The sequence below is a fragment of the Pristiophorus japonicus genome, chromosome 19 (assembly GCF_044704955.1).
Source record: "Pristiophorus japonicus isolate sPriJap1 chromosome 19, sPriJap1.hap1, whole genome shotgun sequence".
Classification (NCBI taxonomy): Eukaryota; Metazoa; Chordata; class Chondrichthyes; family Pristiophoridae; genus Pristiophorus; species Pristiophorus japonicus.
This window is the reverse complement of record NC_091995.1, coordinates 67,333,410-67,356,851: the sequence shown is the minus strand read 5'-3', so window position 1 is coordinate 67,356,851 and position 23,442 is coordinate 67,333,410. Positions and strand designations below refer to the sequence as shown.

Sequence of the window (23,442 nt, the reverse complement as noted above, 5' to 3'; positions counted from 1 at the left end):
CAAAACATGGCATTGGTCACCTGGGTGATGCATCTGTGATCGGCCGACTGCAAGCTCCTGCTGTAGATCCCTGGAAGGAGACTGAGGTGAAGAAGCTGAGGGCAGTAGTGACTTTGACAGCCACTGGTAAGGCATGTCCACCAGGTCTTCTGGGCAGCTGGTCTTGTTCCAGCAAGCTACAAATGTCTGCGACGACCTGATGCGATAGCCTGAGCCCCCGAAGCACTGCTGCTCAGTCATCTCCCGGAAGCTCATCCTCTGCCTGTGTACCCTGGGGGTATCTCCTCCGGCGCAGTGTAGCCCTGAACTGACTCCTTCTCTCCTGTGCAGCATCAGATCATTGAGGAGAAGGCTGCTGTTACGGTTGCTGCTGGTGCTGTGGTTGCTGCTGTTGGTGGTGGGGCTCATCTTGGTCCGATTCTGAGATCCAAGGTGAGCGAGCATAAGCAGCACCCATGCTGATATAATAGATGGCAGGTAAAGTGGAGATCAGAGGCCCAATCCCTCAATGTTGTGATAGTGACTAGCAATCTGGTGAGACTAGCTTCTGAGGTTGCAGAAATGACCTGCTGACAGCTAAATCTCTACACAAAATTGAGTCAGCAAGAGCCTTTCCATTAGCCAAGTAATTAGGTGTAATGTGGAAGCATTTATATTTTTTTCCCAGCTCTCAATTAATGCCCTCGCACAATTACCGCTGAGCTTCCACCTCCCCTTCGCATGCAAGGTTCCAGAGGTGCGTGAAGCCAAAAGCTGCTGTTAAAAACCTTCTTAAGAGTCTCTCAACAAGCTTTGAAGTACTTGAATCAGGTCGCCCGCCTCTCCTGAGAGGGTCTGTGGTGCACCTCCAAAAGGGCCTGAGTTAAATGCGGACGTCAGTGGGGTGACAGCAGATTCCTGATGTGCTGTCAATTTCCATGAATTTAACTGCTGACCCACCCCCAAACCTGCACGCTCAGCAATGGGAAAATTGCAGTCAGAATGCCCTTGAGGCATCAAAAGCAGAATCTATTTGGTTGCAGTTAAGAAACAAATGAGGAGCTGTTACACTACTTGGTGAATTCTATAAGCCACCAAATAGTGGGAAGGAGCTAGAGGAGCAGATTTGCAAGGAAATACTGAAAGGTGCAAGAACTATAAGTGTAATGATAATGAAATACTTTAACTACCCCAATATTGAATGGGCAGTGATTGTGTTAAGGGCAGAGAGGGGGAGGAATTTCTGAAGTGTGTTCAGGAGAACTTTCTTGATCTGTGTGTTCCTGCCACGAGGAAGGCGGCATTGTAGGGTCTCGTCCTGGGGAATGAAGTGGGTCAAGTGGAGATTGTCACAGTGGGGGAGCATCTCAGGAATAGTGAACACAGTATAAGGTTTAGATTAGTTACGGAGAAGGTCAAGGAGCAATTTAGAATAAAAAGCCTTAACTGGAGGAGGGCTAATTTCAGCAAATTGAGGAGGGATCTGGCCTGGGTAAATTGGAGTCAAAGACTGGCAGTCAGAAATGTAATGGAGCAATGGGTCGCCTCTAAAGAAGAGATGGTTTGGGGACAGTCTAGGTGCATTCCCACAAGGGGGAAAGGAAGGGAAACCAAAGCCAGAGCTCCTTGGGTGACAAAGGAGTTAGAGAGTAAGATGAAGCAGAAAAAGTGGTCATATGATAGACATCAGCTTGATAATATAAGAGAGTATAAAAAGTACAAAGGAGAAATGAAAAAGGAAATAAGAGGGGAAAAGAGGAAGTGCGAGAATAGATTGGCGGCTAACATAAAAGGGAAACCAAAGGTCTTTTATAGGCATACTGACAGTAAAAGGGTTGTCAGAAGAGCAGGTGGGCCAATTAGGGACCAAAATGGAGATCTAGTGGTGGAGGTAGACGGCATGGCTGAGGTACTAAATGAATATTGTGCAGCGGTGTTTACCAAGGAAGTGGACTTTGGCAATGCTGCGGTAAATAAGGAGGTTGCTGGGGTACTGGATGAGATAAAAATAGATAAAGAGGAGGTAATAGACAGGCTGGCAGTACTTAAAGTGAATAAGTCACCCGGTCCAGATGGGATGCATCCGAACTTGCTGAGGGAAGCAAGGGTAGAAATTGCAGGGCTGGCCACAATCTTCCAATCCTCCTTAGGTACAGAGGTGGTGCCAAAGGATTGGAGGATTGCAAATTTTACAACTATTTTGTGTAATACCATAAATCAAGTGCTCCCTTATTAATGGGGGGGGGGGGCACTAAAACCGCCAGTTAAACCAATTAAGTTTTTACTAGAAACTTAAATCAAATTAAAATTTGGTTGCCAGGGGTGATAATGCACTCCAGTTCCTCCAGCGCCCACCTCTTGTGGAAGGCTATAAACGTGCAAATTTTACAAAGTTGTTCAAAAAAGGAGAGAAGAATAAACTTGCCAATTACAGGCCTGTCAGTTTAATGTCTGTTGTGTATATATAATATAAGTATACTCCCTGTACACTCAATGTACAGTTACATAAGACTACTGAATATACTTTCACACTGTATACACTATGCTTGTACCACCAGAGGGTACAACTGGTGGAGACCTATGGGTCACCTGTACACGACAGGTAACCAGGTATAAAAGGGAGCTCACCATGCTGTACCCTCACTCAGGAGCTGTAATAAATGGACTAATGTCACCACAGTTCAAGTACAATACCTTACCTCGTGGGGTCATTACTAGAGTGCTTACAGACGAGATTACGAATTTCCACGCGAAAAATGGCTAACCTTGGCACGTTTCAACAATTCGCCGATGGGGAAGATTAGGAGGCCTTTGTGGAATGGATCGAACACTTTTGTTGCAATACACACCCGACGCCATATGACGACGCATCACATGCTAGTACCAAATGTTTACATGGATCATACAACACAAGCAATTTGTTTGAGCATAACAATTTTCTCGCTTTTACAAAGGCATTTTCTTGGCTTTTGTCCCAAACCCATACACCCCATTTTCATAGTAAGACATGTAGTGGTTCTCGCAGGGTGCCAAGACCGGTAAGAAGTTACCAAAGTAGTTCAAGAGTCCCAGGAACGACCGCAGCTCTGTCACGTTCTGTGGCCTCGGTACGTTCTCGATTGCCTCCATCTTTGCTTTGGTGGGCCTGATGCCATCCGCCACAATCCTCCTTCCCAAGAACTCCACTTCAGGCACCAGGAAAACGCACTTCAAGCGTTTTAACCTGAGCCCCACGCAGTTGAGCCGACTAAGAACCTCTTCTAGGTTCTACAGATGCTCGACTGTGTTCCGACCTGTGACCAAGATGTCGTCCTGGAAGACCAGTGTGCGGGACCGACTTCAGTAAACTTTCCATGTTTCTCTGGAATATCGCCGCCGCTGATCGGATTCCAAACGGGCATCTGTTATAAACAAAAAGACCTTTGTGCGTGTTGATGCAGGTGAGGGCCTTCGATGATTCCTCCAGTTCCTGCGTCATGTAAGTTGAGGTCAGATCCAGCTTCATGAACGTCTTTCCTCCCGCCAGCGTTGCAAAGAGGTCGTCGGCTTTTGGTAGTGGGTATTGGTCCTGCAGGGAGAAACGATTGAAAGTTACTTTGTAATCGCCACAGATTCTGACGGTGCCGTCTCCCTTGAGGACTGGGACTGGGACAATAGGACTGGCCCACTCGCTGAACTTGATTGGTGAGATGATGTAGCCGGTCGAGCTCAATTTCTACCCTTTCTCTCATCATGTACGGTACTGCTCTCACCTTGTGATGGATGGGCCGCGCCCTCGGAATTAGGTGGATCTGCACTTTTTCTCCTTGGAATTTCCCGATGCCTGGTTCGAACAGCAAAGGAAATTTGTTTAAGGCCTGTGCACAGCGTATATTTCCCAGCCAGCTCCTGCCGAGCAGCATGGGACCATCGAGTGGTAACTTGTGCACCACTCCATCGTAGGAGACCTTTACGGTAGCACTGACGATTACAGGAATCAGTTCTTTCGTGTAAGTTGTTAATTTCGTGCGAATTGGAGTTAAGACTGGCCTTGAGGCCTTGTTGCACCACAACCTTTCTAAAATCTTTTTGCCCATGATGGACTGGCTCGCTCCACTGTCCAGCTCCATTGACACCGGGAGTCCATTGAGTTCAACATTCAGCATTATCGGGGGACAATTCGTGGTGAATGTGTGCACCCCATGTACCTCTGCCTCCTCTATCAGAAGTTCTGTTTCATCGTGATCCTCCGTGAATCTGTCCTCCTCTGCAACGTGGTGGTTTGCAGGTTTAGCAGGCCAAGCAGCTCGCCTGCACATTCGTTGGAGGTGTCCCATTGTTCCACAGCCCTTGCAAATGTATCCTTTGAATCGGCATGAATGGAAACGATAATCACCCCCGCAGCGCCAACAAGGTGTTAATGGCCTTGCATTCATCGCCCTTGATGTCTGAGACATCTGCGGACGTGTAGCTGCAGTTATGTGTGACCTGCCCGGTCCGTTACGACTCGAAAACAACATCACTTTGTTCGCAGCACTTGTGTGCTGAGAGATTTGGTTAGTATTGTCACTGGTGGCAATGAACGCCTGGGCTATCGTTATGGCCTGACTCAACGTTGGGGTCCCTGCAGTCAAAAGTTTGCGAAGTATGGTTTTGTGGCCAATGCCAAGTACGAAAAAGTCTCTGAGCATTTACTCAAAAGTTCCTTCGAATTCGCAATGTCCTGCAAGGTGTCTTAGCTTGGCAACATAAATCGCCACTTCCTGGCCTTCAGATCTTTTGTAGGTGTAGAACCGGTATCTCGCCATCAGAACGCTTTCCTTTGGGTTCAAATGCTCTCGGACCAGTGTGCACAAATCGTTGTACGATTTCTCCGTGGGTTTCGCTGGAGTGAGCAGATTCTTCATGAGACCATACGTTGGTGCCCCACAGACGGTGAGAAGGATCGCTCTACCGCTCGGCAGTTGGAGAGGCGGGAGTTCAGGGCGTTGGTGAGGCCTATAAAGGCCCAGCGACAGAGGAGAGGCGGCGGCAGTCGGAGAGGCGGGAGTTCGGGGCGTTGGTGAGGCCTATAAAGGCCCAGTGGCAGAGCAGAGACGGCGGCAGTCGGAGAGGCGGGAGTTCGCGGCGTTGGTGAGGCCTATAAAGGCCCAGTGACAGAGCAGAGATGGCGGCAGTCGGAGAGGTGGGAGTTCGGGACGTTGGTGAGGCCTATAAAGGCCCAGCGGCAGAGCAGAGACGGCGGCAGTCGGAGAGGTGGGAGTTCGGGACGTTGGTGAGGCCTATAAAGGCCCAGTGGCAGAGCAGAGACGGCAGCAGTCGGAGAGGTGGGAGTTCGGGACGTTGGTGAGGCCTATAAAGGCCCAGTGGCAGAGCAGAGACGGCAGCAGTCGGAGAGGTGGGAGTTCGGGACGTTGGTGAGGCCTATAAAGGCCCAGTGGCAGAGCAGAGACGGCGGCAGTCGGAGAGGTGGGAGTTCGGGACGTTGGTGAGGCCTATAAAGGCCTAGTGGCAGAGCAGAGACGGCGGCAGTCGGAGAGGTGGGAGTTCGGGACGTTGGTGAGGCCTATAAAGGCCCAGTGGCAGAGCAGAGACGGCGGCAGTCGGAGAGGTGGGAGTTCGGGACGTTGGTGAGGCCTATAAAGGCCTAGCGGCAGAGCAGAGGTGGCGGCAGTCGGAGAGGTGGGAGTTCGGGACGTTGGTGAGGCCTATAAAGGCCTAGCGGCAGAGCAGAGGTGGCGGCAGTCGGAGAGGCGGGAGTTCAGGACATTGGTGAGGCGTGCAATGGGAAGAGAATGAAAAAAGGAGTAGAAAAAAATCGAAAGGTGTTGTCACAGCCAAGGGGGTAAGTGATTGGCTGGTGATTGGTAAGTAGCTTTTCTTTTTTCTTTTCTTTATCAGTAAGTAACCTTTAGCCTTGTTGTTGCCAAATTAAGTTTATCTAAGGGTTAAGTCATGGCAGGACAGCTCGGACACAGGTTATGTTCCTCCTGTTACTATGTGGGAAGTCAGGGACGCCTCCGGTGTCCCTGACGACTACGCGTGAGGGAAGTGCATCCGCCTCCAGCTCCTGACGGACCAAATTGCCGAGAATGACATAAATAGCATGTTTAGCGAGTTGGTCTTACCGCAGGTAAAGGGTACACAGCCAAATAGTAAATGGGTGACCAACAGGAAGAGCAGCGCAAGGAAGGTAGTACAGGGGTTCCCTGCGGTCATCCTCCTGCAAAACAGATACACCGCTTTGGGTACTGTTGAGGGGGATGACTCATCAGGGGGGAGCAGCAGCAGCCAAGTTCATGGCACCGTGGGTAGCTCTGCTGCACAGGAGGGCAGGAAAAAGAGTGGGAGAGCTATAGTGATAGGGGATTCAATTGTAAGGGGAATCGATAGGCGTTTCTGCGGCTGCAACTGCGACTCCAGGATGGTATGTTGCCTCCCTGGTGCAAGGGTCAAGGATGTCTCGGAGCGGGCGCAGGACATTCTGAAAAGGGAGGGTGAACAGCCAGTTGTCATGGTGCATATAGGTACCAACGATATAGGTAAAAAACGGGATGAGGTCTTACAAGACGAATTTAGGGAGCTAGGAGCTAAATTAAAAAGTATTAATCTCAGGATTGCTACCAGTGCCACGTGCCAGTCAGAGTAGGAATCGCAGGATAGCTCAGATGAATACGTGGCTTGAGGAATGGTGCAAAAGGGATGGATTCAAATTCCTGGGACAGTGGAACCGGTTCTGGGGGAGGTGGGACCAGTACAAGCGGATGGTCTGCACCTGGGCAGGACCGGAACCAATGTCCTAGGGGGAGTGTTTGCTAGTGCTGTTGGGGGGGAGTTAAACTAACATGGCAGGGGGATGGGAACCTATGCAGGGAGACAGAGGGAAATAAAATGGAGGCAGAAGCAAAAGATAGAAAGGAGAATAGTAAAAGTGGAGGGCAGAGAAACCCAAGGCAAAAAACAAAAAGGGCCACATTACAGCAAAATTCTAAAGGGACAAAGTGTGTTAAAAAGACAAGCCTGAAGGCTCTGTGCCTCAATGCGAGGAGTATTTGGAATAAGGTGGATGAATTAACTGCGCATATAGCAGTTAACGGGTATGATGTGATTGGCATCACGGAGACATGGCTCCAGGGTGACCAAGGTTGGGAACTCAACATCCAGGAGTATTCAACATTTAGGAAGGATAGGCAGAGAGGAAAAGGAGGCGGGGTGGCACTGCTGGTTAAAGAGGTAATTAATGCAATAGTAAGGAGGAACATTAGCTTGGATGATGTGGAATCGGTATGGGTGGAGCTGCGGAATACCAAAGGGCAGAAAACGCTAGTGGGAGTTGTGTACAGACCACCAAACAGTAGTAGTGAGGTTGGGGACAGCATCAAACAAGAAATAAGGGATGTGTGCAATAAAGATACAGCAGTTATCACGGGCGACTTCAATCTACATATTGATTGGACTAACCAAACTGGTAGCAATGCGGTGGAGGAGGATTTCCTGGAGTGTATTTGGGATGGTTTTCTAGACCAATATGTCGAGAAACCAACTCGAGAGCTAGCCATCCTAGACTGGGTGATGTGTAATGAGAAGGGACTAATTAGCAATCTTGTTGTGCGAGGCCCCTTGGTGAAGATTGACCATAATATGGTAGAATTCTTTATTAAGATGGAGAGTGACAGTTAATTCGGAAACTAGGGTCCTGAACTTAAGGAAAGGTAACTTTGACGGTATGAGGGGTGAATTGGCTAGAATAGACTGGCAAAGGATACTTAAAGGGTTGACGGTGGATGAGCAATGGCAAACATTTAAAGATCACATGGATGAACTTCAGCAATTGCACATCCCTGTCTGGAATAAAAATAAACCGGGGAAGGTGGCTCAACCATGGCTAACAAGGGAAATTAAGGATAGTGTTAAAACCAAGGAAGAGGCATATAAATTGGCTAGAAAAAACAATGACTGGGAGAAATTTAGAATTGAACAGAGGAGGACTAAGAATTTAATTAAGAGGGAGAAACTAGAGTACTAGAGGAAGCTTGCAGCGAACATAAAAACTGACTGCAAAAGCTTCTATAAATATGTGAAGAGAAAAAGATTAGTGAAGACAAACATAGGTACCTTGCAGTCGGATTCAGGTGAATTTATAATGGCAACAAAGAAATGGCAGACCAATTGAACAAATACTTCGGTTCTGTCTTCATGAAGGAAGACACAAATAACCTTCCGAATGTACTCGGGGACATTGGGTCTAGTGAGAAGGAGGATCCTTATTAGGCGGGAAATTGTGTTAGGGTAATTGATGGGATTGAAGGCCGATAAATCCCCGGGGCCTGATAGTCTGCATCCCAGAGTACTTAAGGATCTGGCCCTAGAAATAGTGGATGCATTGATGATCATTTTCCAACAGTCTATCGACTCTGGATCAGTTCCAATGGACTGGAGGGTAGCTAATGTAACAGCACTTTTTAAAAAAGGAGGGAGAGAAAACGGGTAATTATAGACCGGTTAGCCTGACATCAGTAGTGGGGAAAATGTTGGAATCAATCACTAAGGATGAAATAGCAGCGCATTTGGAAAGCAGTGACAGGATCGGTCCAAGTCAGCACGGATTTATGAAGGGGAAATCGTGCTTGACGAATCTTCTGGAATTTTTTGAGGATGTAACTAGCAGAGTGCACAAGGGAGAACCAGTGGATGTGGTGTATTTGGACTTTCAAAAGGCTTTTGACAAGGTCCCGAACAAGAGATTGGTGTGCAAAATAAAAGCACATTGTATTGGGGGTAATGTACTGAAGTGGATAGAGAACTGGTTGGCAGACAGGAAGCAGAGAGTCAGGATAAACGGGTCCTTTTCAGAATGGCAGGCAGTGACTAGTGGGGTGCCGCAGGGTTCAGTGCTGGGACCCCAGCTCTTTACAATATAGATTAATGATTTAGATGAAGGAATTGAGTGTAATATCTCCAAGTTTGCAGATGACACTAAACTGGGTGGCGGTGTGAGCTGTGAGGAGGACGCTAAGAGGCTGCAGGGTGACTTGGACAGAGTAGGTGAGTGGGCAAACGCATGGCAGATGCAGTATAATGTGGATAAATGTGAGGTTATCCATTTTGGGGGCAAAAACATGAAGGCAGAATATTATCTGAATGGTGGCAGATTGGGAAAAGGGGAGGTGCAACGAGACCTGGGTGTCATGGTTCATCAGTCATTGAAAGTTGGCATGAAGGTACAGCAGACGGTGAGGAAGGCAAATGGTATGTTGGCCTTCATAGCTAGGGCATTTGAGTATAGGAGCAGGGAGGTCTTATTGCAGTTGTACAGGTCCTTGGTGAGGCCTCTCCTGGAATATTGTGTTCAGTTTTGGTCTCCTAATCTGAGGAAGGACGTTCTTGCTATTGAGGGAGTGCAGTGAAGGTTCACCTGACTGATTCCAGGGATGGCTGGACTGACAAATGAGGAGAGACTGGATCAACTGGGCCTTTATTCACTGGAGTTTTGAAGGATGAGAGAGGATCTCATTGAAACGTATAAGATTGGATGGGAGTGGACAGGTTAAATGCGGGCAGAATGTTCCCGATGTTGGGGAAGTCCAGAACCAGGGGACATAGTCTTGGGATAAGAGGTAGGCCATTTAGGACTGAGATGAGGAGAAACTTATTCAGTCAGAGAGTTGTTAACCTGTGGAATTCCCTGCCACAGAGAGTTGTTGATGCCAGTTCATTGGATATATTCAAGAGGGAGTTAGATATGGCCCTTACGGCTAAAGAGATCAAGGGGTATGGCGAGAAAGCAGGAAAGGGGTACTGAGGGAATGATCAGCCATGATCTTATTGAATGGAGGTGCAGGCTCGAAGGGCCAAATGGCCTACTCCTGCACCTATTTTCTATGTTTCTATATACAGGTGCTCCGAAGGGATTGTGGGATATCTTGGGACTCCAGGGGATAAGCCCTCTGGTGGTTAGACATGGTAATCACAGGTTTACATACATAACAGCACTCCTGCCCCCCCCCTCCCAACGTAAATAGTGTAACTATTTATAATGTGAGTTGATCTGGGGCCTTCCTTTCGCTGGTTGATCATCTCGGTAAATGCTGGTGTTGGTGAGTCGTTTGTTGGGCCTTCACTGGGCTCCTGCGCAGCTGGCCTTGCTGGACTGCTAGGGGTGATGGATTCTGCTTCTTGGTCAACCGCTGGGTCGGTTGCCACTTGTGTGTGTGTTGGAGGATCGAAACAGGTCGAGTCTATTGTGGGTTGTTCTGGATAGTCCGTAAATCTGAATTTGGTTTGGTCCAAATGTTTTCTGCAGGTGAGTCCATTTGCGAGTTTGACCACTAACACCTTACTCCCCTCTGGCCAAAACAGTGCCAGCAATCCACTTGGGACTTCGTCCATAGTTCAACACAAATACAGGATCATTTACTTCAATTTCTTGTGACACATTTGCGCTATCATGATATGTATTCTGTTGAAGCCACCTGCTCTCGACCTATTTGTGTAGATCAGGGTGGACGAACGAGCCTTGTCTTAAGTGCCCTTTTCATGAGCTGTTCAGCGGGAGGGATCCTGGTGAGCGAGTGGGGTCTTGTGCGGTAACTAAGCAGGACTCGGAATAAGCGAGTCTGCAGTGAGCCTTCAGTTACCCTTTTCAAGCTCTGCTTGATTGTTTGAATTGCTCGTTCTGCCTGACCGTTGGCTTAAACGGGTCAGACGTGATATGTTTGACCCCATTGCGGATCATGAGTTCTGTCATGTCTTCAACTATCATTGTAACCCATGTATAAGCTGACCTAAGTTGTACACCTTGAGAACATTAACCACAAGGGGTGCACTTGTGGGAGACACTCCTAACCTGGACTTTCAGGTGTAAAAGGGGAAGCTCCACCCACCGTCATCACTTGAGGTCTTGGCAATAAAGGTAACTGGTCACAGAGTGACCTTCTCTCAAGTATGGGCCTCGTGTGCATTTATACTGTATAGTAAGGATATATCATTGGTGACGAGAAACTGGGATTTAAACCACGCGAGCATGGCCACTAGCAGCACAGAAGAGAGGTACTGTGTTGGTGATGATTGGGACGACTTTATTGAGAGACTACAGCAAAGTTTTGTCACTAAGGAATGGTTGGGACAGGATTCGGCCAACAAACGCAGGGCTCATCTCCTGACGGTTTGTGGATCCAGAACGTACTCCCTGATGAAGGACCTTCTAGCGCCAGAGAAGCCGGCGGACAAGACGTTTGAAGAGCTCAGTGAGTTGATCGGGGAACACCTTAAACCGGCGAGCACTTGGCGAGACACCGGTTTTACACGTACCGGCAGCGAGAAGGGCAAAGCGCTCCAGACTTCATGGCAGATCTCTGGCGACTGGCGAGCCTATGTAAAGTCCCAGATGCATGCAGAGCGGAGATGCTGCGAGACTTTTTTATTGAGGGCATCAGGCACGCTGGGATTTTCAGGAAACTGATTGAGACCAAAGACTTGACCTTGGAAGTGGCGGCTCTGATAGCCCAGATATTTATCTCAGGGGAGGAAGAGACCAGAATGATGTATGACAAAAATCTTGGCTCAAATGCGGCAAACGACCAGGGAGTCAACATTGTTAACACGGCACACAGTTCTCTAGGCAGACAAGGGCAATCGGACATGCCCCAGCATGTAGTTGAACCCAGAGGGGGAATTCAACAGAGACAATGGCTAGCTGAATGGCGATTCATGACATTGCAATGGACAATGCGGCCAGTAATGGGGCCATCAACACCTGTTAATGGTGCGCTTAAGGACAATTACAGAGAGTCAGAGACGATTGACTGGTAATGGGCCTTTTGTTTCCAACAACGGGGTCACCAGCTCATGCTGGAGGTGTGGAGGCAAACACCCAGCCAGAGCTTACAGGTATCAGCAATATACCTGCAGAAACTGCAACGTCAGCGGTCACTTGGCGCGTATGTGCAAGAAGTCTGCAGCCAGGTTGATGTACGAGGAGGACGGGCCCGATGTAAGCCCTACGAGGCCAAATAAATACTGGGGGAAATCGCTGGAAGCTGAAGGTCAGCGAGTTCATATGGAGCACATATACAGTTCATATACCAGGACGCCACTGATACTGATGAAAGTGCTCCTCAGTGGCATCCCAGTATTAATGGAGCTAGAAATGGGGGACAGCCAGTCCCTGATGAGTATCAAACAGTTCTAAAGGTTGTGGGTGTCCAAGGCCAGGAGGCCAAAATTATTGCCGATTGACGCACAGCTACGGACATATACAAAGGAGATCATTCCGCTGCTAGGCAGCGCCATGATAGTCGTGACCCACAAAGATTCGGAGAACAGGTTGTCACTCTGGATTGTCCCGGGGGACGGTGCTGCACTACTGGGGAGGAGTTGGCTTGCTGTCATGAACTGGAAATTGGGCGATGTCAATGCAATTTCTTCTGTGGAGCGAGTATCATGTTCACAGGTCCTGGACAAATTTGACTCATTATTTCAAACTGGCATCGGCACTTTCATGGGGGCCAAGGTAGTGATTCACATAAACTCGGATGTCAGGCCAATACACCACAAGGCCAGAGCGGTGCCGTACGTGATGCAGGAAAAGATAGAATGCGAATTGGACCACCTGCTGAGGGAAGGCATCATCTCGCTAGACGAATTCATTGACTGGGCGAGCCCGATCGTGCCGGTGCTCAAGGCGGGTGGGTCGGTCAGGATATGTGGCAATTACAAGGCCACCATCAATCGGGTGTCACTCCAAGACCAGTACCCGTTACCGAGAGCAGAGGACCTCTTTACGACACTATCCAGTGGCAAACTTTTTTCAAAATTGGACCTGACCTCAGCTTACATGACCCAGGAGCTGGCGAGTGAGTCGAAGAAGCTGACCACCATCACGACACACAGGGGGTTGTTTGAGTATAACAGATGTCCGTTCGGGATTCGTTCGGCCACCGCGATCTTTCAGCAAAATATGGAAAGTCTCCTCAAGTCGATTCCAGGGACGGTGGTTTTTCAAGACGACATCCTCATTACGGGTCGCGATACTGAAGAACACCTCCACAACCTGGAGGAGGTGCTACACGGACTGGACTGGGTAGAGCTGCGACTGAAAAAGGTGAAGTGCATCTTCTTAGCTCCAGAGGTAGAATTCCTGGGGATGAGGGTAGCAGCAGGCGGGATCAGACCCACTGCATCCAAAACGGAAGCGATCCAGAGAGCATCCAGACCCCATAACACGATGAAGCTGCACTCGTTCCTGGGGCTCCTGAACTATTTTGGTAACTTTCTTCCCAAATTGAACACGTTGTTAGAGCCGCTACATGTGCTCCTACGCAAAGGTCACGATTGGGTCTGGGGGGACAGCCAGGAAAGGGCTTTTGATAGAGCACGCAATTTGTTATGCTCCAACAAACTGTTAACGTTATATGACCCGTGTAAGAAACTTGTTTTAACGTGCGATGCATCGTCCTATGGGGTCAGGTGTGTGTTGCAGCATGTGAATGCCAATGGTCAGTTTCAGCCGGTAGCTTATGCTTCCAGAAGTCTGTCCCAGGCAGAAAGGGGCTACAGGATGGTAGAAAAGGAAGCGCTAGCATGTGTAATGCAGTAAAAAAAATGCACCAGTACCTGTTTGGCAGGAAATTTGAGCTGGAGACAGATCACAAACCCCTAACGTCCCTTTTGGCCGACAACAAGGTCATAAATGCGAATGCATCAGCCCGCATACAGAGGTGGGCACTTACGTTAGCCGCCTATGACTACACAATTCGGCACAGACCGGGCACTGAAAACTGCGCCGATGCACTCAGCAGGCTCCCACTAGCCACCACTGAGGGGGCAACTGAGCATGATGCTGAGATGGTCATGGCTGTTGAAGCTTTCGAAAGCGAAGGCTCACCTGTGACAGCCCGTCAGATTAAAGTCTGGACAAATAAAGACCCGCTGCTGTCTTTAGTTAAGAAATGTGTCCTGAATGGGGATTGGGCAGCCACGTACGGGGCATGCCCTGAGGAATTTAAACCGTTTCATAGGCGGAAGGATGAACTCTCGATTCAGGCCAATTGCCTACTGTGGGGAAACCGAGTAGTCATGCCCCAGATGGGCAGAGAGGTGTTTATCAGAGAACTTCACAATGAGCACCCGGACATTGTCATAATGAAGGCAATTGCCAGGTCACATGTTTGGTGGCCAGGGATAGATGCAGACCTGGAACTTTGTGTTCGCAGGTGCAACACGTGTGCTCAGCTGGATAACGCATCCAGGGAAGCCCCCCTTAGTCCCTGGTTCTGGCCCGCCAAGCCATGGTCACGCATCCATGTGGACTATGCAAGTCCTTTCATGGGAAAAATGTTTTTGGTTGTAGTAGACGCCTACTCCAAATGGATTGAATGTGCCATTTTAAATTCAAGCACATCCTCTGCCATGGTAGAAAGTCTACGGACAATGTTCGCCGCCCATGGTCTACCGGATGTCTTGGTCAGCGACAATGGCCCATGCTTTACAAGCACTGAATTCCAGGACTTCATGGCAGGCAATAGAATCAACTGTGTTCAAGCTGGCCTCAAATGGCCAGGCGGAACAAGCAGTGCAGATGATCAAACAGGGAATGCTCAGAATCCCAGGGGGTTCCCAACAAAGCTGCTTATCACGCCTCCTGTTGGCCAATAGATCCCGACCACACTCGCTCACAGGGGTTCCACTCGCAGAGCTACTAATGAAAAGGACGCTCAAAACCAGGTTATCCCTTGTGCACCCTACTATGAAAGAAATTGATGCGAGCAGGCGTCAGTCACAATGTGACTACCATGACAGGAATGCGAGGGCGCGATGTATTGATGTCAATGACCCTGTTTTTGTCCTTAATTACGCTGCAGGGCCCAAATGGCTTGCAGGCACTGTGATTGCCAAAGAGGGGAATAGGGTTTTGGTAGTTAAACTTACCAATGGATAAATATACTGCAAACACGTGGATCAAACTAAAAGGAGGTTCAGCAACCCCATAGAAGAAGCAGAGGAAGAACACGACATAGAGTTTACTCCACCACAGGTGACCAAACACCGGAACCAAGTGGAGGAGAGCCCAGTCACTGTGGGCAGTCCGGACAGACCTGAGGCACCACAAACAGCAGACACTCAGGCCAGCTCTACAAGGGAGCGTAAACCACCAGAGAGACTTAACCTGTGATCCGAATAAGACTTTGGCGGTGGGAGCGGGGGGGGGGGGGGTGATGTCATGTATTCAACTATCATCGTAACCCATGTATAAGCCCTACACCTTGAGAACAATGACCACAAGGCTTGCACTTGTGGAAGACACTCCTAACCTGGACTTTCAGGTATAAAAGGGGAAGCTCCACCCACCGTCATCACTTGAGGTCTTGGCAATAAAGGTAACTGGTCACAGAGTGACCTTCTCTCAGGTATGGGCCTCGTGTGCATTTATACTGTATAGTAAGGATATATCAAGTTCTTTCAATTCGGCACTGGTAAAGCACGGTCCATTGTCACTTGCAAGGATATCAGGCAGGCCGTGCGTGGCAAACATAGCCCGTAGGCTTTCAATGGTGGCAGCGGACATGCTTGCTGACATTATCACACATTCAATCCACTTGGAGTACGCATCTACAACCACTAAAAACATTTTTCCCAAGAATGGGCCTGCATAGTCGACATGAACCCTGGACCACGGTTTGGAGGGCCAAGACCATAAACTTAGTGGCGCCACTCTGGGTGTATTGCTTAACTGGGAACATGTATTCCATTTGTGCATACAGGACTCTAAGTATGCATTGATACCGGGCCACCACATGTGGGATCTGGCTTTCCCTTTCATCATTACAATGCCTAGGTGGGTACTGTGGAGATCACTAATGTAAGTAGTGGTACAATTACCCAATTACCCCATAGGAGGCAGTCTGCCTGTATAGACATTGTGCCGTTGGTATGGCTTTATCTCTTCCTGCATCTCTAATGGAACACTAGACCAACTCCCGTGGAGCACACAGTTTTTTTACTAAGGACAGTAAGGGGTCCTGGCTCATCCTGGTTCTAATCTGTCAGGTGGTAACAGGTGATTGCTCACTCCCGAATGCTTCCATTAACATAACTAGATCTGCAGGCTGTGCCATCTCCACCCTGGTGGTGGGCAATTATAGCCTACTGAGAGCACAGGCAGTTGGCACAGTTTTCTGTGCCTGGCCTGTGGCGGATGGCGTAGTTGTATGCGGACAACGTTGAGCGCCCATCTCTGGATGTGGGCCGATGCATTCGTATTTATCTCCTTATTTTCAGAAAAGAGGGATATAAGCGGCTTATGGTCAGTTTCCAATTCAAATTTGAGCCTGAACAGATATTGATGCATTTTCTTTACCCCGTAAACACAAGCTGACGCTTCTTTTTTGATCACCCTCTCGGCCTTAAGACAGACTTCTGGATGCATAAGCAACCAGTTGTAATTTCCCAAATTCATTAGCTTGTTGCAATATACAACCGACCCCGTATGACAACGCATCACATGTTAGTACCAAATGTTTACATGGATCGTACAACACAAGCAATTTGTTTGAACATAACAGCTTCCTAGCTTTCTCAAAGGCATTTTCTTGGCTTTTACCTCATACCCATTCACCTCCTTTACGCAATAAAGAGTGCAAGGGTTCTAACAATGTGCTAAGACCCGGCAAGAAGTTACCAAAGTAGTTCAGGTATCCTGGAAACGACCGCAGCTCCGTCATGTTCTGAGGTCTTGGTGCAATTTTGATTGCCTCCATCTTCAAATCGATGGGGCTGATGCCATCCACCGCGATTCTTCTCCCAGGAACTTCACTTCAGGCAACAGGAAAATGCACTTCGAGCGTTTTAGCCTGAGCCCCACACGATTAAGCCGACTAAGAACCTCCTCCAGGTTCTGCAGGTGCTCGACGGTGTCCCGACCTGTAACCAAGATGTAGTCCTAGAAGACCACGGTGCACGGGACCGACTTCAGCAAGCTTTCCATGTTCCTCTGGAATATCGCCGCAGCTGATCGAATCCCATACGGGCATCTGTTGTAAACAAAAGAACTTTGTGCGTGTTGATGCAGGTGGGGCTTTTCGAAGATTCCTCCAGCTCCAGCATCATTTTTGGCCAAGGTCAAGTCCAGCTTCGTGAATGTTTTCCTTCCCGCCAGCGTCGCAAATAGGTCGTCTGCCTTTAGTAACGGGTATTGATCCTGCAGTGAGAAATGATTGATAGTTACTTTGTAATCACCACAAATTCTGACGGTGCCGTCTCCCTTGAGGACTGGAACAATCGGACTGGCCCACTCATTGAATTCGATCGTCGAAAGGATGCCCTCTCGTTGCAGCCTGTCCAGCTCGATCTCCACCATCTCTCTCACTGTAAGGTACTGCTCTTGCCTTGTGATAGATGGGTCATGCCCCCGGAATCAAATGGATCTGCACTTTTGCTCCTTGGAACTTCCTGATGCCTCGTTCGAACAGCGCGGGGAACTTGCTTAGGACCCGGACACGAGGTGTCGTCAATGGGCGAAAGTGCTCGGACTTTGTCCCAGTTCCAGCGTATCTTTCCCAGCCAGCTCCTGCTGAACGGCGTGGGGCCATCGCTGAATGAGAGGGGATCTAAGAATGAGAGGGGATCTCATAGAAATGTTTAAAATTCTGATGGGTTTAGACAGGTTAGATGCAGGAAGAATGTTCCCAATGTTGGGGAAGTCCAGAACCAGGGGTCACAGTCTAAGGATAAGGGGTAAGCCATTTAGGACCGAGATGAGGAGAAACTTCTTCACCCAGAGAGTGGTGAACCTGTGGAATTCTCTACCACAGAAAGTTGTTGAGGCCAATTCACTAAATATATTCAAAAAGGAGTTAGATGTAGTCCTTACTACTAGGAGGATCAAGGCGTATGGCGAGAAAGCAGGAATGGGGTACTGAAGTTGCATGTTCAGCCATGAACTCATTGAATGGCGGTGCAGGCTCGAAGGGCCGAATGGCCTACTCCTGCACCTATTTTCTATGTTTCACCTAGAGTGGTAAATCGTGCACCGCTCCATCGTAGGAGATCTTTATGGTAGCACTGCCAATTACGGGAATCAGTTCCTTTGTATATGTTCTAAGTTTGTTATGAATGGGAGTCAGGGCTGGCCTTGAAGCCTTGTTGCACCACAACTTATCGAAAGCCCTTTTACTCATTATGGACTGGCTTGCACCCGTGTCCAGCTCTGTGGACACCAGGAGTCCATTTAATTCAACCTTCAGCATTATCGGGGGACACTTTATGGTAAATGTGCACGCCATATACCTCTGCCTCCTCGGTCTGAGGCTTTGGTTCGTCATGATCCTCCGTGGATCTGTCCTCCTCTGCAACATGGTGGTTTGCAGGATTTGCAGCTCGCCTACACATACGTTGGAGGTGTCCCATTGTTCCACAGCCCTTGCAAACGTATCCTTTGAAGCGGCATGAATAGAATCGATGATCACTCCCGCAGCGCCAACAAGATGTTAACTGCCTTGTATTCACCACCCTTTATGGCGGATTCGGAGTCATCTGCGGACGTGCAGCTACAGGCGTGTAAGTCCTGCCATGTGCATTTCGATTCAAAAACAATGTTACTTTGTTCACAGTACTTGCAGCAGCATTAGTGTGCTAGGAAATTTGTTTGGTATTGTCACTGGTGGAGATAAATGCCTGGGCTATCACTATGGCTTTATTCAAGATTGGTGTCTCTACAGTCAAAAGTTTGCAAAGTATTACTTCATGGCCAATGCCAAGTACAAAGAAGTCCCCGAGCATATGCTCCAAGTGTCCTTCAAATTCGCAATGTCCTGCAAGCGTCTTAGCTCGGCGACATAGCTCGCCACTTCCTGGCCTTCAGACCTCTTGTTGGTATAGAACCGGTACCTCGCCATCAGAACGCTTTCCTTCGGGTTTAGAAGCTCCCGGACCAGTGTGCACAACTCATCGTACGACTTGTCTGTGGGTTTTGCTGGAGCGAGCAGGTTTTTCATGAGGCCATACGTTGGTGCCCTGCAAACGGTGAGGAGAATCGCCCTTCATTTGGCAGCGTTCCCTTCTCCTTCCAGTTCGTTGGCCACGAAGTATTGGTCAAGTCGCTTTCGAAGGTTCCCCAATCATCTCCCTCTGAAAATTTCTCCAGGATGCCCACAGTTCTCTGCATTATTGCGTTGGAGTTTGTCATCTGTATCTCATCGCTAGTTGTTATGTCTTGAATAAAGAGTCAGACTAGATACTGCAAGCTCAAAGTAAGTGAAGTGTGACCGTAGTCCTTTATTACAGATCTCAGAGTGCCTCTCCAGTCTGTGAGGCCCCCTTATATACAGGTGCTCCCAAGGGATTGTGGGATCCCTTGGGACTCCAGGGGATAAGCCTGCTGGTGGTTAGACATGATAATTACAGGTTTACATACATAACAGTAGGGACGTTTTTAGAAGAAGTAATCCAGGAGAAAATTAACAGCTAATTGGACAAGTATGGACGAATAAAAGAGAGTCAGAACAGATTTGTTACGGCAAATTGTGTTTGACTAATTTGATTGAGTTTTTGATGAGGTAACAGAGAGGGTTGATGAGAGCAATGCAGTTGATGTTGTGTATATGGATTTTCAAATGGCATTTGATAAAGTACCACATAATAGGCTTGTCAGCAAAATTGAAGCCCATGGAATAAAAGGGACAGTAGCAGCATGGATACAAAATTGACTAAGGGATAGAAAAGAGAGTGGTGAGGCTGAGGGAAAGGTGGAACATATGACACATGAAATTCAATGCAGAAAAATGTGAGGTGATATATTTTGGCAAGAAGAATGAGGAGAGACAATACAAGTTAAATGGTACAGTTTGAAAGGGGTGCAAAAACAGAGAGACCTGGGGTGTTTGTGCACAAATCTTTGAAAGTGGCAGGACAGGTTAACAAAGTATTCAATAAAGCCTATGGGGTCTTGGGCTTTATAAATAGAGGCATACAGTATAAAAGCAAAAAGTTATGCTAAACCTTTATAAAACACTGGTTAGGCCTCAGCCAGAGTGTTGTGTCCAATTCTAGGCACCACACTTTAGGAAGGACATGAAGGCTTTGGCGAGGGTACAGAAGAGATTTAATAGAATGGTCCAGGTATGAGGGATTACAGTTACATGGATAGATTGGAGAAGTTGCGGTTGTTCTCCTTAGAGCATAGAAGGTTAAAAGGAGATTTGATAGTGGTGTTTAAAATCATGAAGATACAGTATATAAAGTGAAACTGTTTCCAATGGCTGAAGGGTCGATAACGAGAGGGCTCAGATTTAAGGTGATTTGTAAAAGGACCACAGGCAACATGAGAAAAAACTTTAAGCAATGAGTTATAAGGATTTGGAATGCACTGCCTAATAGGGTGGTGGATACAGATTTAATAGTAGCGTTCAAAAGAGAATTGGATAAATACTTGGGAGAAAATATTGCAGGGATATGGGGAAAGAGTGCAGGAGTAGGACTAACTGGATTGTTCTTCGAAAGGGCCGGGGCAGACTCGATAGGCCGAATGGCCTCCTTCTATGCTCTACTATTCTATGAATCGCTGTAGTGAGTGATACATTTGCAACACTAACTAGACGTTTGTCTGGCACCAAGTTGGAGATACAGCTTCACTGACACGTTAGTGAGGGATAAGATGTCATTGTTGGAGCCAATGCTCTTCAGGCTGATATGGCATCCTGCTATGGGTTGAGTAATTGATGTGAGCATAGTACAGGCATTCTTTTGCTTTCACTGGGCACCATTTGTTGAAGCTTATCATGGCACTTTTCTGCAATCCTCAGAACTTTTTGTGCATTTGCTCCCTTGATCTATGGATGTGGGAGACTGCACTAACACTGTTTGTGATCTCCAGCCAGGTCTGTTGCACAGTGGCTCTTTCCTAAAATTGGCCAGTTTCCTCAGCGCCACTTCCTGCAGCAAGATCCCTGTGTTATTTCAGCCATCATCCCAGTTTCAACACAATCACAGTTATGCATCCTTTTAAGAACTGCTGAACTTTGGACTCTATGCGTGCCCAGGTTAAACAATGCTCCCTGTGCATGAGAAAGATATGCATGAAGCATAGTTAACTTATTTAAATGTTCCAACCCTGTGGAATCTGATGGGGCTGAGCTGCTATGCAATATGCATGAGAGCACATGGGAGTACTGGCCACTTTTGCCCAGATTGGGTATGGCCCCAAGGCCTCATTCTAGGGCACACCCTTAGTTTTTTGCATGCAGGAAATAGTGTCAACACATCCACAAAGTGCCAGTTTGCAGATGACACTAAGCTGGGTGGCGATGTGAGCTGTGAGGAGGATGCTAAGAGGCTGCAGGGTGACTTGGACAGATTAGGTGAGTGGGCAAACGCATGGCAGATGCAGTATAATGTGAATAAATGTGAGCTTATTCACTTTGGTGGCAAAAACACAAAGGCAGAATATTATCTGAATGGCGGCAGATTAGGAAAAGGGGAGGTGCAACGAGACCTGGGTGTCATGGTAAATCAGTCATTGAAAGTTGGCATGCAGGTACAGCAGGCGGTGAAGAAGGCAAATGGTATGTTGGCTTTCATAGCTAGGGGATTTGAGTATAGGAGCAGGGAGGTCTTATTGCAGTTGTACAGGCCTTTAGTGAGGCCTCATCTGGAATATTGTGTTCAGTTTTGATCTCCTAATCTGAGGAAGGACGTTCTTGCTATTGAGGGAGTGCAGCGAAGGTTCACCAGACTGATTCCCGGGATGGCAGGACTGACATATGAGGAGAGACTGGATTGACTGGGCCTGTATTCACTGGAGTTTAGAAGGAGAGGGGATCTCATAGAAACATATAAAATTCTGACGGGACTGGACAGGTTAGATGCAGGAAGAGTGTTCCCGATCTTGGGGAAGTCTAGAACCAGGGGACATAGTCTAAGGATAAGAGGTAAGCCATTTAGGACTGAGATGAGGAGAAACTTATTCACTCAGAGAGTTGTTAACCTGTGGAATTCCCGACTGCAGAGAGTTGTTGAGGCCAGTTCATTGGATATATTCAAGAGGGAGTTAGATATGGCCCTTACGGCTAAAGGGATCAAGGGGTATGGAGAGAAAGCAGGAAGGTGGTACTGAGGTGAATGATCAGCCATGATCTTATTGAATGGCGGTGCAGGCTCGAAGGGCCGAATGGCCTACTCCTGCACCTATTTTCTATGTTTCTAAGAGTGAACCATAACAATCAAAAAATCAAAAATGAGTGGGACAATGTCACCTGACCAGACAGAGCAAGATATAAAAAACATTTTGGAATAGTGTCCTCAGGTGTTTTTCTTCCAAAGAACTATTAGGAATATTCTATTTGTATGTGACCAGAAAAAGCTTTGCTGTATCTTAAACACTAATCTCAAAAATATTCCACACTTCTCATTGATGCAGAAATGTATAAATGTGTTCTTAACTGGTATAGGCGCGTGCATACAGCACATTATCCAGCACGGCATCTGGATCCACTTGAAACCGATCAGCAATCACTCGCAGTCTATCTGGGCGGCTACTTTAGGTTAAGGATTTTGGGTCTACTTAACTGGATATCTACATGATCACACAGACACACAGAGACTATACAGATGGTTCAATCATCAAAATAATATTATGCAGACATATACACTGATATTATACAGGATAAAAACAAGACAACATAGGATATTATACAGGCACTATATTGGATATTTCAGAGACACATACAGACTATAGCATAGGGGCTGTGGGCTGTGTAGGATATTGTATAGACACACTAGCCTAGATTTTCCACTTGGATGAAATCCTGAACAGAATAAAGCGGATACAGGTTGTTGATACTTTAAACTTCCGGTCAATCTAATTTAAACATTAGGGGGCCGAAATTTACCGTCCCTGATACCGCAGAGTTTGGGCGGCCAATCGGAAAAATCGATAGGACGCCGCGGTCGGGTGTTTTTCCCTCCCCAAGCCATATTCAGCTTGCGGGGGGGATTTGAGCGGTGTGCACTTCAGCTGGAATCGGCAGGGTGAAGCTGCGCTGAAGGAGTTAGTGGCGCAGTGAGGTCATCGGGCGGGCCACTGGAAAGCGGCCACACCCACGTTATTCAGCAACAAAAAACGAGGATTTCTTCAAGCAGTGCTCCAGTCGGTGCACGAACACGACACTGCTGGAGTTTTGCCGCGATCGAGTCCATTTGGTTAGGAAATAGTTTTATTATATATTGGTGTTTTTATTTCCGATTCCAGCATCCGCAGTATTCTTTAGTGGAGGCCTGTGGGCTGCAGCGACCTGCTTGGTAGGTGTCATGTATGTAATCACAATGAAACACCACTGTATTACTGTATACACTCAACCTCGATGCACACCTTGACCACAAGGGGTGAACTTGTGGGAGACACTCCTTACCTGATCACACAGGTATAAAAAGGGTGGTCCCACGCAGGGTCATCGTCTTTGGAGTCCTGTGAATAAAGAGTTAAGGTCACAG

The 23,442-nt window shown here is 47.8% G+C and overlaps 1 protein-coding gene across 3 annotated transcripts in view; it reads right to left on the bottom strand.

The window, feature by feature from the left end:
* Positions 1-23,442, bottom strand: part of dmc1 (DNA meiotic recombinase 1) — a 402,159-nt gene that overhangs the window by 83,858 nt on the left and 294,859 nt on the right. For 2 of the 3 annotated variants that reach the window (XM_070861548.1, XM_070861547.1), the window contains exon 9: positions 22,393-22,484. The exons of the other annotated variant lie outside the window; for it this stretch is intronic. In XM_070861548.1, the coding sequence (XP_070717649.1) occupies positions 22,393-22,484 (92 nt within the window). The remainder of the gene's footprint in view (positions 1-22,392; positions 22,485-23,442) is intronic. 3 annotated transcript variants of the gene reach the window in all.